Source organism: Panthera pardus, unplaced genomic scaffold, assembly GCF_024362965.1.
Source record: "Panthera pardus isolate Hobbes unplaced genomic scaffold, ASM2436296v1 HiC_scaffold_15, whole genome shotgun sequence".
NCBI classification, from domain to species: Eukaryota; Metazoa; Chordata; class Mammalia; order Carnivora; family Felidae; genus Panthera; species Panthera pardus.
This window is the reverse complement of record NW_026526710.1, coordinates 25,308,205-25,321,208: the sequence shown is the minus strand read 5'-3', so window position 1 is coordinate 25,321,208 and position 13,004 is coordinate 25,308,205. Positions and strand designations below refer to the sequence as shown.

Below are 13,004 nucleotides of genomic sequence, written 5' to 3'. Positions count from 1 at the left end.
CATCTAAAGGCTTGTTCATGCACGTGTTTGGCTGTTGAGGCTGGCCTTTGTCTAGGATGTTGGCTAGTCTCAGCTGCATTATCTACATGAAGACTCACTAGGTAGCCTGGGATTCCTCACAACGTGGTGACTGGGTTCTAAGGGTGAGCTTTCCTAGAGAAAGAAAGTCAGATGGAAGCTGTATCACATTTTCTAACCTGGCCATAAAAATCACAGCAGTACTGCATATTCTGTTCACTAGGAACCAGTTACTGAAGCCAGCATACATTTAAGGGGAGGGATTTTCACAGAAGTATCAATGAATTTATAAAACCACCACATCCACTCACCTTGTCTTACCAATCATATATAATGGATCGAAGTCCTTCCCAATTCAGCATCACTGAACTCCAGCCAGTTTTGTTGTTGTTGTTGTTGTTTAGTATGATCTCTTATTTTCTAGAAAGTAACAAAGGATTACAAGGTAACAGTATTGAATTAAAAATTTGTTTTGCCTCAAAAAAATATGTGGATCATCCAATTAAAGTTTTATACTGGGAGATGTGATTTCTTAACACATCCCGAAGAATCATTTCTCCTGGGAATGCAGTTCAAATTAGCATAAAACATTTGCAGTTCATAAAAAGGCTGTGGCATTAGAATCATTACTTATAGATTCATGAATTAGAGTCTTATTTTCAGAGTTTTATCTTGGGACGTATTTTTGGACTCGGGCATACATAAGTCAATATGATTTTGCTAAATCTTCTTTAAAAAATATGGAGTGTTAAGATGGGGGAATGGCTAAGAGACTTTCTCCTAAGGGGGGACTTATTTTATGAAAGAAAGATATGAAAAAATCATAGAAAAATAAAGGCATAGTATCAAGTGCAAATGTTGTGTAGTAAAGACAACGATAGCAAAGATCTATTTCAGTAACACCTGATGGCTTTAACTTTGTTCTTGATTTTCTGAGTTGTTTAAGGTTCCACATTCTAAGACAGGTAACATTTTATTGCAAATGAGTTTATTTAAAAATTTGAGTGCCTGGCTGGCTCAGTTACTCTTGATCCTGAGATTGTGAGTTCAAGCCTCACACTGGGCTGAGAGATTACTTAAAATCTGAAAAAAAATTTTGATAGTAGTTTTGAGTTAGACTCTTTTCACTCCACTTCCAAACTATAGTGTTTTATTCATGCAGGCTGATGTCCTTACAACAGAACTGGAAACTACATCTTCAAAATGTCTACACCTGGATGCAAAAAATCAAGTTCTTCAACAAGAGTTATTATCAATGAAAACTTTCAAAGAAGAACGTGAAAAACTAGAGAGCAATAACAAGAAGTTACAAGAAGTAGTAAAATTGAAACAATTTATGGAAATGAATATGGTAGAACGCAGTCAAGTGGAACAGTATAAATGGGAGATTGAAGAAAGAGCACGACTGGACATAGTAGAAAAATTACACGAAGTCAACCTGTTTTTACAGGTTAATTGATTGATCTGTAATGTGCTTTCATTCATCTCACTGCAAATTACATTTTGGATAGATGTATTGTATGGGTTTCCTCTATTTGCTTTATGGTAATTTGTAGATTTCTGGAGGCATTTGTTCCTCCCCTTAAAGATTTCAGTTTTCATCATTATTATCACTAAATCGAGAGGATAAGAAAAAAAGATGATTTAAACACCTAGTCTCACTATTAAGAGGAAAAGAAAAATTATGATTTAAAAATTGCACTGTACTTGGATTATTCTTAAGTTTATTGTTGACTTTTAAAATTTTGTCATTGATTCTATTATTTGAATTATCAGATTGCGTGAATACTAATACAAGAATGATTGAACTTTAATTTTATAAATCATATTTAATTCAGTTGACATTGATGATAAATAATTTACACTTGAGCTTTTTTTCATTTAAAATTGCTCTGAATCATTGACTCAGAACTAAAGGAAACAGGTATAATTAATTATTCAGATTATAGCTATTTTAAAACTATCCCGTTAATTTGCTTTAGGCACAAGCAGCAGCTCAAGAAAACTTGGACCAGTTAAGAGAAAATGCTCATGCTTCAACGAGAAGTCAAATGGAACTTAGAATTAAAGATCTGGAATCTCAGGTCTCTACAATGAAGACGTCTCAAGAAGATTCTACTAAAACAGAGTTGGAAACCTACAGGCAACTCTACCTAGAAGAATTAAAAGTTAGAAAGTCCTTGAGAAATAAGCTGAACAGGTAAGTCAAAACAGAATCATAGACAAGAAATTTAGCTTATTAATTTACCTCTAAAGCATAATTTCTGTGGAGCCAAGTTCATGAGATGAGTAGGAAATGAAAGCCAACTAGATCGTGTAGTTTTGGAAAATGATGTTTCTAAGTGAACTTACCTTTGAAATGTTAGTCCAGGACAGTTTGCATCCCTCCTCTTTTTTTTGGTTTTACAGGACCTCTTCTCCCACCCCACCCCCCCACACCCCCTGCCCTGTATATTTTCCAATGATCGGATCTGCTAGTCTTTAAGTGCATTGTTTGAAGCTTTCTCATTTAGAAGCATATTATTATAAAATTGCTTGTCAGAAGTACACTAAATAGAAATGTCAATGAGTTTGTTTTTGGAAGATGACATCTTTAACCTAAAAGGTCAAGTACTACTACTACTCATCCTGGCAGCTTGGTACATTTATTCTCTTGATTGTGAACTTTGGTATTATTACTAGAGTGGGCCTTGAGACAAACTATCCTTTATGGTTTTTCTACTTTACATAATGGCACACATGCGAAATTCAGAAAGACTCATACAGGGCTGAAGGGGGGTATAGTTCCCAAAGTGGCTAAAAAGAGCACCGTGGTGGGAGGGAGGTATGTGGAAGACTGAAGACAGAAAGGGCAGATTCTACCTCCAATGCCTTGGTAACTGTTATAAGTTAATTGCCTCTGTAGCTGTTTTAATTCTTTCTGATCACACGTCTGCCATCTACTATCTCCCCTAGAGATTGTTGGTCTCAGTGATTCCTCGGTGTCAAATGCTCAGTTTCTTTGAGATAGTAAGTGAAATGTACAAGAGTGGTGAAAGCAAACGCTTGAAAATGTCTTTGAGGGATGGTTTATTTTTATATCTGTAAACAGGTTTACTAAATATAAGTATGTATATATACTGGCATCCTGAAGGATCCTGTCAGTACAGCCATTCCAGAAGACAGCAAGTATTATTCGTTAAGCCATGTACATCACTGATAGCCACTTCTCTCCCTTCCCTAATTTGAATTGTTAGTTAGAGATCCCCCTGGAAACACAAATATTTCTTTAGAACAATTTTAAAAGTATAATTTTAGATAGTAGGTGTGCTCTGTCACATGTTCAGTGTTAAAACACTGTTCAATGGCAAATGCTATATACTATTATGGAAACTTAAAAAGATGTAAGTCATTTAGGAATGATTTAGGGAAAAAGAAAATGTATTTGTGTTTTTTAATGTTCACAGGACTAATGAGAGACTGTCAGAGAGCAATACAAAACTTCTTGTGGAGAGACAGCAGCATCAAACTTTACTCAGGACTCTTACTATGAGCTCAGGCCTGGAAACACCTTATTGTGGACATTTTGAAAATAATTCAGTGCTCAATGGAAACCTTACTCCAAGAGGAAACTTAGTGATTCCTACCTTATCCCCACGGCCGTCATATGCCTACTGGGAGACTTCCTTGTGGAAGGTTAGTTATATTATCTGTTTTACTTTGGGTTTCAGATATCTGATATAATTGTTGCTTTTAATTTGGTGAAATTCTGAGTTGTTTAAGTAACTAATACATACAAAGTAAAAGTCATAATTATATGTGCTAAGAAAGAACTGAGGTAAATTATATATATATATATATATATATATATATATATCTGTATGTGTATATATATGTATGTGTATATATATGTGTGTGTGTATATATATATATACATATATATATATATATATATATATATATATATATATTTTAGTCCCTTGATCTCTCATTTCCAAGAGATACTTATTTTTATTTTATTTTAGCAAGAGAATGAGTGAGTGCATGCAGGGGAGGGGCAAAAGGAGAGGGAGAAAGATAATCCCAAGCAGGTTTCATGCTCAGCACAGAGCCCAATGTGGGGCTCAGTCTCAAAACCATGAGATCATGACCTGAATCAACATCAAGATTTGGACACTGAAAACAACTGAGCCACCCAGGTGCGCCACAAGAGACACCTAGTATTAACTGTATTCAATAAATATAACTAAACTGACCCATGTTAAATTTCTTGAAAAGCTTTCACTTACATTTGATTTTAGAAAGTAAATGTTATTGCCTGCTGACCACAGGTACACTTAGATGCTTGGACTTATTTTCAGTTGGCAGTGGTTCATAAACATTTGAAGGTTTTGCTATCATCCAGTTTTTGCACCACTGTATGTCAGTGAATGATCGTCCTCCAAACACTTAATGACATATGAATGTTTACTATTTAAAAGAATCCCAGGGGGTGCCTGGGTGGCTCAGTCATTTCAGCGTCTAACTCTTGATCTCAGCTCAGGTTTTGATCTCAGGGTCATGAGTTCAAGTCCTGCATTGGGCTCTACACTGAGCATGGAGGCTACTTTAAAAAAAAAAAAAAAAAGAATCCACAGTAAGTCCTTTTTATGAATTAAATCAACTCGTAACACTAAAAAGGTTAATTTCTCTTTTAAATTAAATTTTTGCTATTTTCTTACATGAGAATGCATCTTTAATTGCTTTCTTATGGCACTTTTTTTCCTTTTTTTTTTTTGACTTATAGCACCTTTGTTTCAATTTTTATAAAATATCTTGCTGAGCGATTGTAGAGCATTTTATAAATAGCTAAATCAAGCAAATATTTGAATTTTTAAAATGAAGCTTTTATTTCTTCAAATGAGTTCTTTGCCCCTTTCTCTTTTCTTTTTCTGGAACCCCTTGAATGCAAGTATTATTACACTGGATATTGTCCGACAGGTCCCTTAACCTAGCCTCATTTTTAAAGTTCTTTTTTCTTTTTGTTTTTCAGCTTGGATGATTTCTACTACCCTGTCTTGCAAATTGTTGATCTGTTCTTCTGCATCTTCTTCTCTGCTGTTGATTCCCTCTAGTGTATTTGTCATTTCTGTTATTGTATCCTTCAGCTCTGATTGGTTCTTTTTTATATTTTCTATCTCTTTGTTGATGTTATCACTGGATCCATTCATTCTCCTCCCAAGTTCACTGAGCATCTTTATGACCTTTACCTTGAACTCTTTATGAGGTACATAACTTATCTCTGTTTCACTTTTTTTTTCTTAGGTTTTGTCATGTTCTTTCATTTGGAAGGTATTCCTCTGTGTCCTCAGTTTGTCTGACTTTCTATGTTTGTTTCTAAAATGGTTTCTTTCAACTTTTTCCCTCTTTTGAGTGGGCATTGCTTTTGAACAATGTACATTGGTTATGAAGTCAAGGAAGAAGAGAATGTTTCTGTAAGTGTTGTCTAGTCATTTTTCTTGGTGGAGCTGTGACAGGTGACACTGGGTAGGTGACAAGTAACACTGCTCTTCTCTTTCTAAATTCAGAACACAGGAGACAGGGAGATGGAGAGAAACTTAGTAGCTTTATTACTAATACACACTAACAAATTGGAGGATATGATTTAGGTTATGTTAGCCACATTGGGCTTCCTCCCAAACTGGGCACTTCCCCACACAGTTGTAAATTGAGGAAACAAATGCTTGACACCCACCCTGGGGGCAGGGTGCTTACCACAGAGCTGAGAGCTGACCCAAATTCATGTTACTGTGGGCAGGCACTCCTTTTCAAAGAGGAGATTCAGAAACACATAAGCACTGCTTAGCTCCTTCTCCCAAATTCACCCGTTAGGTAAGTCTCCCTTCCTGTCGGGAGGGAGAGAGAGATAAGTCCACATGTGAGAAGTGAAGGTTCACCTATTATTTCTGACTGGATTTAAATTATAAATAAAGCGAATTGTGTCTTTTGTACATACCAACTAATGATGAGAGGTTAGACAGAAGCATGCTAGATGGGAAAGAGAAATCTGTGTTGGGTTTTAAATTTTGCTATAAATAACCACACCATGGGTTCACTCATTTGTTGATTGATTTTGAAAAACCAAATTTTCTTTGGAAGAAATACATCATTCTTTCAGGAAGAATTTCCTCAGTTTCAGCTTGCTTGCTTCACCTAAAGATTTTCTCTCTCAAGTTCTCTGTCCTGTGGTTTAAAAAAGTTGTGCTTAAAAATTGACTGCTACTAAAAGGAGTTAACATAATTTCTGTTCCTCTATTTTTATTCATGACTTTAAAATTTGTAATTTAGTTAGAGAGCTACTTTTGTGTGCCTCATACCTAAACATCATTGAGCCACATGACAAAGTTTTATGTATTCATTTTCTCTGAGTTATACTTAAAATATACGTATTTTTCCTGACTATAAGGAAGTAACTGGCATAGAACTCTAGGCTTGGTAAGACCAGAAGTGTATTCCTGATCTGCATCTAGTTGGTTTCATGACCGCAGGCAAAGTACACTCTCTCTGAGCCCTTTTTGTCTATTACGCAAAATTTGGGATTTTGACTAAATTAGTGACTTTTATACCTTCAACATAATTTTTTTTCAAAGAATAGAACATAATTTTTTTTTTTGCATTAAACTGTATTGTGTAAAACAGAGAGAAGTAGAGCTGTCTAACTAAAGGAGCGATGGAGACTATGGCTGTGACTCAATCCTGCAGTGTCCCTCAATCCTGCAGTGTCTCCAACCGAACCTTAGATTTCTATGGGCCATATTTGAATGCTAACAGTTAATGAGAAAATCCTTCTAATTAAAAATTCTTTAAAAATGTTCTTTGAATTAAAATTTGCTGATATATAGTTTTTCTGTGTATAATTTTCTCACCCTCTTATATTTCTGATAAATGGAAAGGTATACATAAAAGTAAGTACACATGTGTTCTTATTCATGGACTTGAAAGCTATTTTCACCAACGAAACACAGTTTTTACCTAGAAATAAACATAAAGGTCGCAGAGGTAAATATTTAGGAAAAGAGCTTTTGGGGAAAAGATGCAACATTACCTTGGTAGTTCCTTAAATCATGTCATGTAAAAAACGTGGTTTATATTTTATATTGTATTTATTAATGGTAATATAAAATTGTTTGAATAAAGCCTTCCTCCATCATCTGGTATTGAGTTATTAATTTTGTAAGCCTGGTATAGTAATGTTGTCCCATTCATTTTATAAGGCCTGAATATAACGCTAATCAAAAAAGTGTTATGGTTCCTCAAAAACTGAAAAATAGATATTCATTAATTCCACTACTGCATATTTACCCAAAGAAAATGAAAACACTAATTTGAAAAGTTGTGTGCATCCCTATGTTTATTGAAACATTGTTTGCAATAACCAAAATATGGAAGCAATCTAAGTGTCCATCGATAGATAAATGGATAAAGAAGATGTGTAATATGTATACAATGAAATATACCTCAGCTATCAAAAAGAATGAGATCTTGCCATTTGTGACAACATTGATAGACCTAGAGGGTATTATGCTAGGTGAAATAAATTGGAGAAAGACAAATAAATACCATCTGATTTCACTTACATGTGGAATATAAAAAAACTAAACAAGTCAACAAACAGAATCATAACTACAGAGGACACATTGGTGGTTGGTAGAGGGGAGGTGGGTAGAGAGTAAGGACAAAATAGGTGAAGAGGAGGAAGAGGTACAAATTCCAGTTATAAAATAGATAAGTCACAGGAATGAAGAATACAGCATATGAAATATCGTCAGTAATATTGTATTAATGTTGTATGGTGACAGAGAGTAACTACACGTATGGTAGTGAGCATAGCATAGTGTCTACAATTGTCCAATCTGAATTTGTATACTGAAATTCGTGTAACATTTTCTGTCAACTATACTTCAATTAAAAAAAGGTATTAGGGAAAACAGTCTCTGAAAATATTGGGAAACATGTCAGCCAAAACATTTGTCCTCACACCTAAATTTGTAAAGACATTGGAATCCTTATCACCAGTGTTGATTATGTTCAGTACACTATTTTGGAGCCCATTTGGGGCATTCAGGAAGAGGCTACCTTGTATAAGAAAGATCTAAATAAGAACATTCTAGACAGGAACAGTTGTAATATACAGTTGACCCTTGACCAACATGGTTTCGAACTGTGCGAGTCTACTTTACTTACACATGGATTATTTTTGGATACTGTATAGTACTGTAAGTGTATTTCCTCTTCCTTCTGTTTTTCTCAATGTCAATTTTTTTGCCCTGGCTTATTCTACTGTACAAAATATGTACGAATCGACTGTTTATGTTACCGGTAAGGCTTCCGGTCAACAGTAGGCTATTAGTAATTAAGTTTTGGGGGGATGAAAACTCATATGCAGGTTTTTGACTGCACCCCAACCCCTGTGTTTTTCAAGGGTCACCTCTGGTTGGAAATATTCGTACACATTTCATAAGTAAGTAGACAACCATAACTTTAATAAGTCAAGTGTTTCCAAACTTGGTCCTAATTTGGACAAAGGAAACAAAGTTACAATTGAAAATTGTATATTGTTTTCCTTAACTTTAATTGAGAAAGTTATAAATCAGAAGCTAAGTTTGAAAATTGTTGTAACCCTCTATTTTTCCTTTCTTCAAAGAGATTTTCTGAAATCTTTGTGTGCATATGAAAAGAAATAAGTGTTTTAGTCATAATACAGATAGCAAAATATTATTACTCAATATTTTGCCAGTAGAATTTCCACATGACAGTATGACAGTCCCACTTTCTTCATTTTATATGTATTTAAGAGTCAGTCCTGAAAAATTCATAGTAAAAGCATTCCTTCAAATTTTGTTTTTCTAAAAGTGAAAGAATGGAAAGCCCATTTTAAGGAACAATTCATTAAGGTAAAAAACTGATTAAACTTTCATAAATGGCAGGGTTTCTAATCATTTCCAAGTAATAATTCAGTATACAATATGATTCTTGTTTAAACTTTTTTGTACCAGTAAGATCAAACATCACCTTTCAGAGATTATACACATTCAATAGATCAATATTAATTGTGATTTTTATCAGATTCACTTAAATAGCATTATATATATATAATATACACATATTATATATACGTATATATACATACACACACACATATATATATACACATATATACGTGTGTGTGTGTATATATGTATGTATCTGTTCTCAATTATCTAAAAATAACATAAAATATGTAGGAATTTATTTTATTCATGTGATTGTCTTTCTATGTAAGCAATCCCTAACTTTGGTTTAATCTCTACAAGTATTGTTTGAAGACCACATGTTGTAAGCTATATATAATTCCTACAATGTCTTTTGTTTACCTTACACATTCTAAATAATATTTGACTTATTTCAGATGCAGCAGGAGTTGGAGAAAGGAGTAACCAGAGCACTAGAAGAAGGTATGTTGCCAAAAATGTATGAAGTTAGGATATCATTGATTTCTGAAATAAACTATAAATAGTAACTGGCATCCCTTTCCATTGTTTGGATAATGGATACTGCATTCACGTTTTTTTTTTGTATATATCTAATAAAAAATGTAAAAGCATGAGCATAATGAAGAACACACTTCTTCCTCATTTAGTCCTCATGTTTCATAGCTCTTTTAAAATCTCCCAAAAGTCTAGGGGCACCCAGGTGGCTCAGTCAGTTGGGTGACTGATTTCAGCTCAGGTGGGTTCAGACCCTACAGAGGGCTCTGTGCTGAAAGCTTGGAGCCTGGAGCCTGCTTCAGATTCTGTGTCTCCCTCTCTCTGTGCCCTTGCTCGCTTGTGGTTTGTCTCTCTCTCAAAAATAAATAAACGTTAAAGAAGTTTTTTCAATCTCCCTAAGTCTATATATCTGTTATTATTTCTGGCGATAATCTTCCTTCACTGGTGCCATCCCTATGGAACTGTCAACCTGCACAAGTCTCAGAAAAGGTGTGCTTTATCAAATTGTTGTTTGCCCTAGTGATAGAAGACCCAAAAAGCCAAAGTCATCTTAGTAATGCTTGGTTAAGTAATTAGAAGTCATATAGCTGTCACTTGACAGGTAACAGGTTTCAATCTTCACTCATTGACTTTGTCATTGCTTTTGCCCTTGGGTAAAACTTCAAATTCCTTAGCATGGAATGAAAACAGCCAAATCAGTTTGCTTCTTGCCAGATTATTCAGCCTTGTCTCACTATTTGCCCTACTCTGCTGCTTTGCTCTAGCACCTTGTCAAACTAAACTACTCATAATTGCACAAGTGTTCTTCCTCACATCTAGCTCTTTGTATGTGCTTCTTCCCTCTACCTAGCATACTATTTCCTTGTCCTTCAGGTGTCAGCTTACATATCACCTTCTCCAAAAAGCAGATAATATTGACGGAAAATTGGGATGTCCCTTCTGTATGTTCCAGTAGTGCTGTGTTTTATACCTGTCACTTACATTTGTATATCAAGGAAGGTCCTGTTCAGAAATGTTTGGAAATGCTTGTTTGATTTTTCAGTTTATAGTTTATGACTGTTCAGGGTGGACTGTGTCCCCATTTGTAATTTCACCTTGTAATGAAAAAACCAGAAACTCTGATATTTATCCACAATAGCAATTAATTCAGTGTGCAACCCTGAGCAAAATATATTTAATACTAATCTTGGGTTTCATATTGCAGTTGTACGTAGTTATTTTTCATTTTTCTTAACACCTTTTCATAAAGGCCCCAACTTTCTCTTTTTCTTTTTCTTTTTCTTTTCTTTTCTTTTTTCTTTTCTTCTTTAAGGACTTGTAGTGAAAAGTATTTTGGAGAAAGAAGATAATTCTTTCTTTTCCTTTTCAGCTGCTACCGAAGTTGAACGAGGATCCTGTAGAACTCCTTTAGTATCTACTGATGATTCAATTCTAAATCAAGATCCAGTATGGAAAGTCACGAGAATATGTACAGATTTTGAACAAAAATTATATGATTTGAAAAATAAATAGAAAAAATTTGCTGGATGCTTACAAAACATTGTCATTGTTTCCCAATTGAACACACTATATGGCAAAATCTTGATTAAAGGAAAATGTTTTTGTGTTACATGTGTGTAATGAAAATCTGTATAATATTTTAAACTATGTTTCTTGGCATCTCATTAACTTTTAAGCACATTTTGTACGTGGAAACCAGCACTAGAGGGTTTGACATACATCAGACTGTTCCACTCCCTGCTGTTTGAACAGCACCCAAACAACGAAGTTGTCATTAATACTTCAGTAGTGTTCATGGATGGCTTTTTTGTATTTTCCAATTTTTATCACTATATGTGGGCCTAAAGATTTAGACGTTAGTTTGATGTATTCCTGCTACGGCTATTGCCAATGTTTGTACATATTACAATTTTTTATAGTGCCATAAAACCTATTTATAATTTTAATTGTAAACACTGATTCATAGCTCTTTCCACATGGAGAAATAAGATTTGCCTAAGACTTTTCACCTTTTCTATTTATTTATTTATCTATTTATTTATTTATTTTTGATTTGCTTTTTGGAAACAAAGTTAGAGAAAAGAAAAAATAGAGAAAAAAAAGAACTCCTCCCCCCGCCCGAGAGCCATTCGCAGGTAAATTGCTAATGGGATGCCTGATTCCTGTATCATTTAAATCCTACAAGTCAGTACATTCCACATAACTACCATACAACCTTCACAATCAGAACATTAATACACTCAATGCTTGAACAATGGGGTTAAGGGCTCTGACCCCTGCCCCCCACAGTCAAAAAGCCATGAAAAACTTTTGAGCCCCAAAGACTTAACCACTACTACTACCAATAATCTTTTGTATATGATCTGTATCGTACCATATTCTTAAAATAGAGTAAGCTACAGAAAAAAAATACCATAAAGAAAATTATAAAGTACATTTCCAGTACTGAAAAAAAAATCTGTGTGTTGTCAGTGCACCCATTAAAACTCTTTTGTTCAAGGGTTCAGTATAATTCTATCATTTATTCCTCATAATTCTTTTTAAGTTTGCTCACTTATCTGTAGTATACGCAATACCAAGGAAGATCCTGTTCAGAGCCATGTATTGAATTCAGTTGTGTGTCTTAGTCTGTTTCACTTTAGAACAGTTCCTTTGTCTTTCCTTGACTTTCATGACTTTTAACCTTTTGACGAGTAAATTCCAGTAATGTGGAATGCTTTCAATGTCGATTTTTCTTAGGTTTCCTTATGGTAAAATTCAGATCATACATTTTTAGCAAGAGTATCACTACAACCTACTCTTTTCATTGCATCTTATCGTGTGACCTACAATTTTGATTTGTCCCAATACTGGTGATGTTAATGTTGGCCACCAGAGGTAGTATCTGCCAGGTTTCTCACCTGGAATGTTAACTTTCCACTTTCCAATTATTTAGTATTTTGTGGGGAGGTACTTTTAGACATGTACATATCTCCTTTCTCAGACACCCTGTGCCAAGCCACCTCTTCTGCAGATGACATGCCCCCCTGCAGGTTCTGAAAACCCACGCTGGGCTATTCTTCCCCTGTGCAGATGCCTCCCCACCCGTTCAGTCTGTGATACTTCATTATTCTATATCATTCACTTTTCAGGCATGCTCTCACTTGAGCTCCAACACTGTGCAGGGTGACTGTCCCACACGTAATGCCTTCCCCATTCTGTCTAAGCTCCAGCACCTCATTCGGGACCCCCACAACTCCATGCCTCTGTTTCTAGGACTGGGAACTAAACTGTTGGGGATGAGAAAGAAGAAAGGAAGGAAGGGCTCCACAGGTCTTCTTTAATCAACTTGGCAAGCTCTCCAAAGCCGTTTCTCATTGGAATTGCATTGAATCTGCCAATAGTTGTAAGGAAAGACATTTCTTATACTGATTTTTCCAAACAACTAGTCTTTTAATTGTCTAAGCTTATTCCCCACAATATATTGTTTCTTACTCGAGTGTTTTATCTGCAGATTCCTTT

General features: G+C 34.9%; 1 protein-coding gene across 2 annotated transcripts; it reads left to right on the top strand.

Annotated features, from left to right (window-relative positions):
- The first annotated feature begins 1,332 nt into the window (after positions 1–1,332).
- Positions 1,333–12,053, top strand: LOC109257641 (ankyrin repeat domain-containing protein 26-like). Of its 2 annotated transcripts, XM_053902339.1 has the most exons (5): positions 1,333–1,468; positions 2,001–2,218; positions 3,465–3,693; positions 9,425–9,470; positions 10,873–12,053. In XM_053902339.1, the coding sequence occupies exons 1-5, from the start codon at positions 1,355–1,357 to the stop codon at positions 11,013–11,015; spliced, it is 750 nt and encodes a 249-aa protein (XP_053758314.1). In that variant the 5' UTR covers positions 1,333–1,354; the 3' UTR covers positions 11,016–12,053. The 2 variants fall into 2 exon arrangements, with proteins under 2 accessions (XP_053758314.1, XP_053758315.1); XM_053902340.1 differs by lacking the exons at positions 9,425–9,470; positions 10,873–12,053 and adding an exon at positions 5,030–5,249.
- The last annotated feature ends 951 nt before the right edge of the window (positions 12,054–13,004 follow it).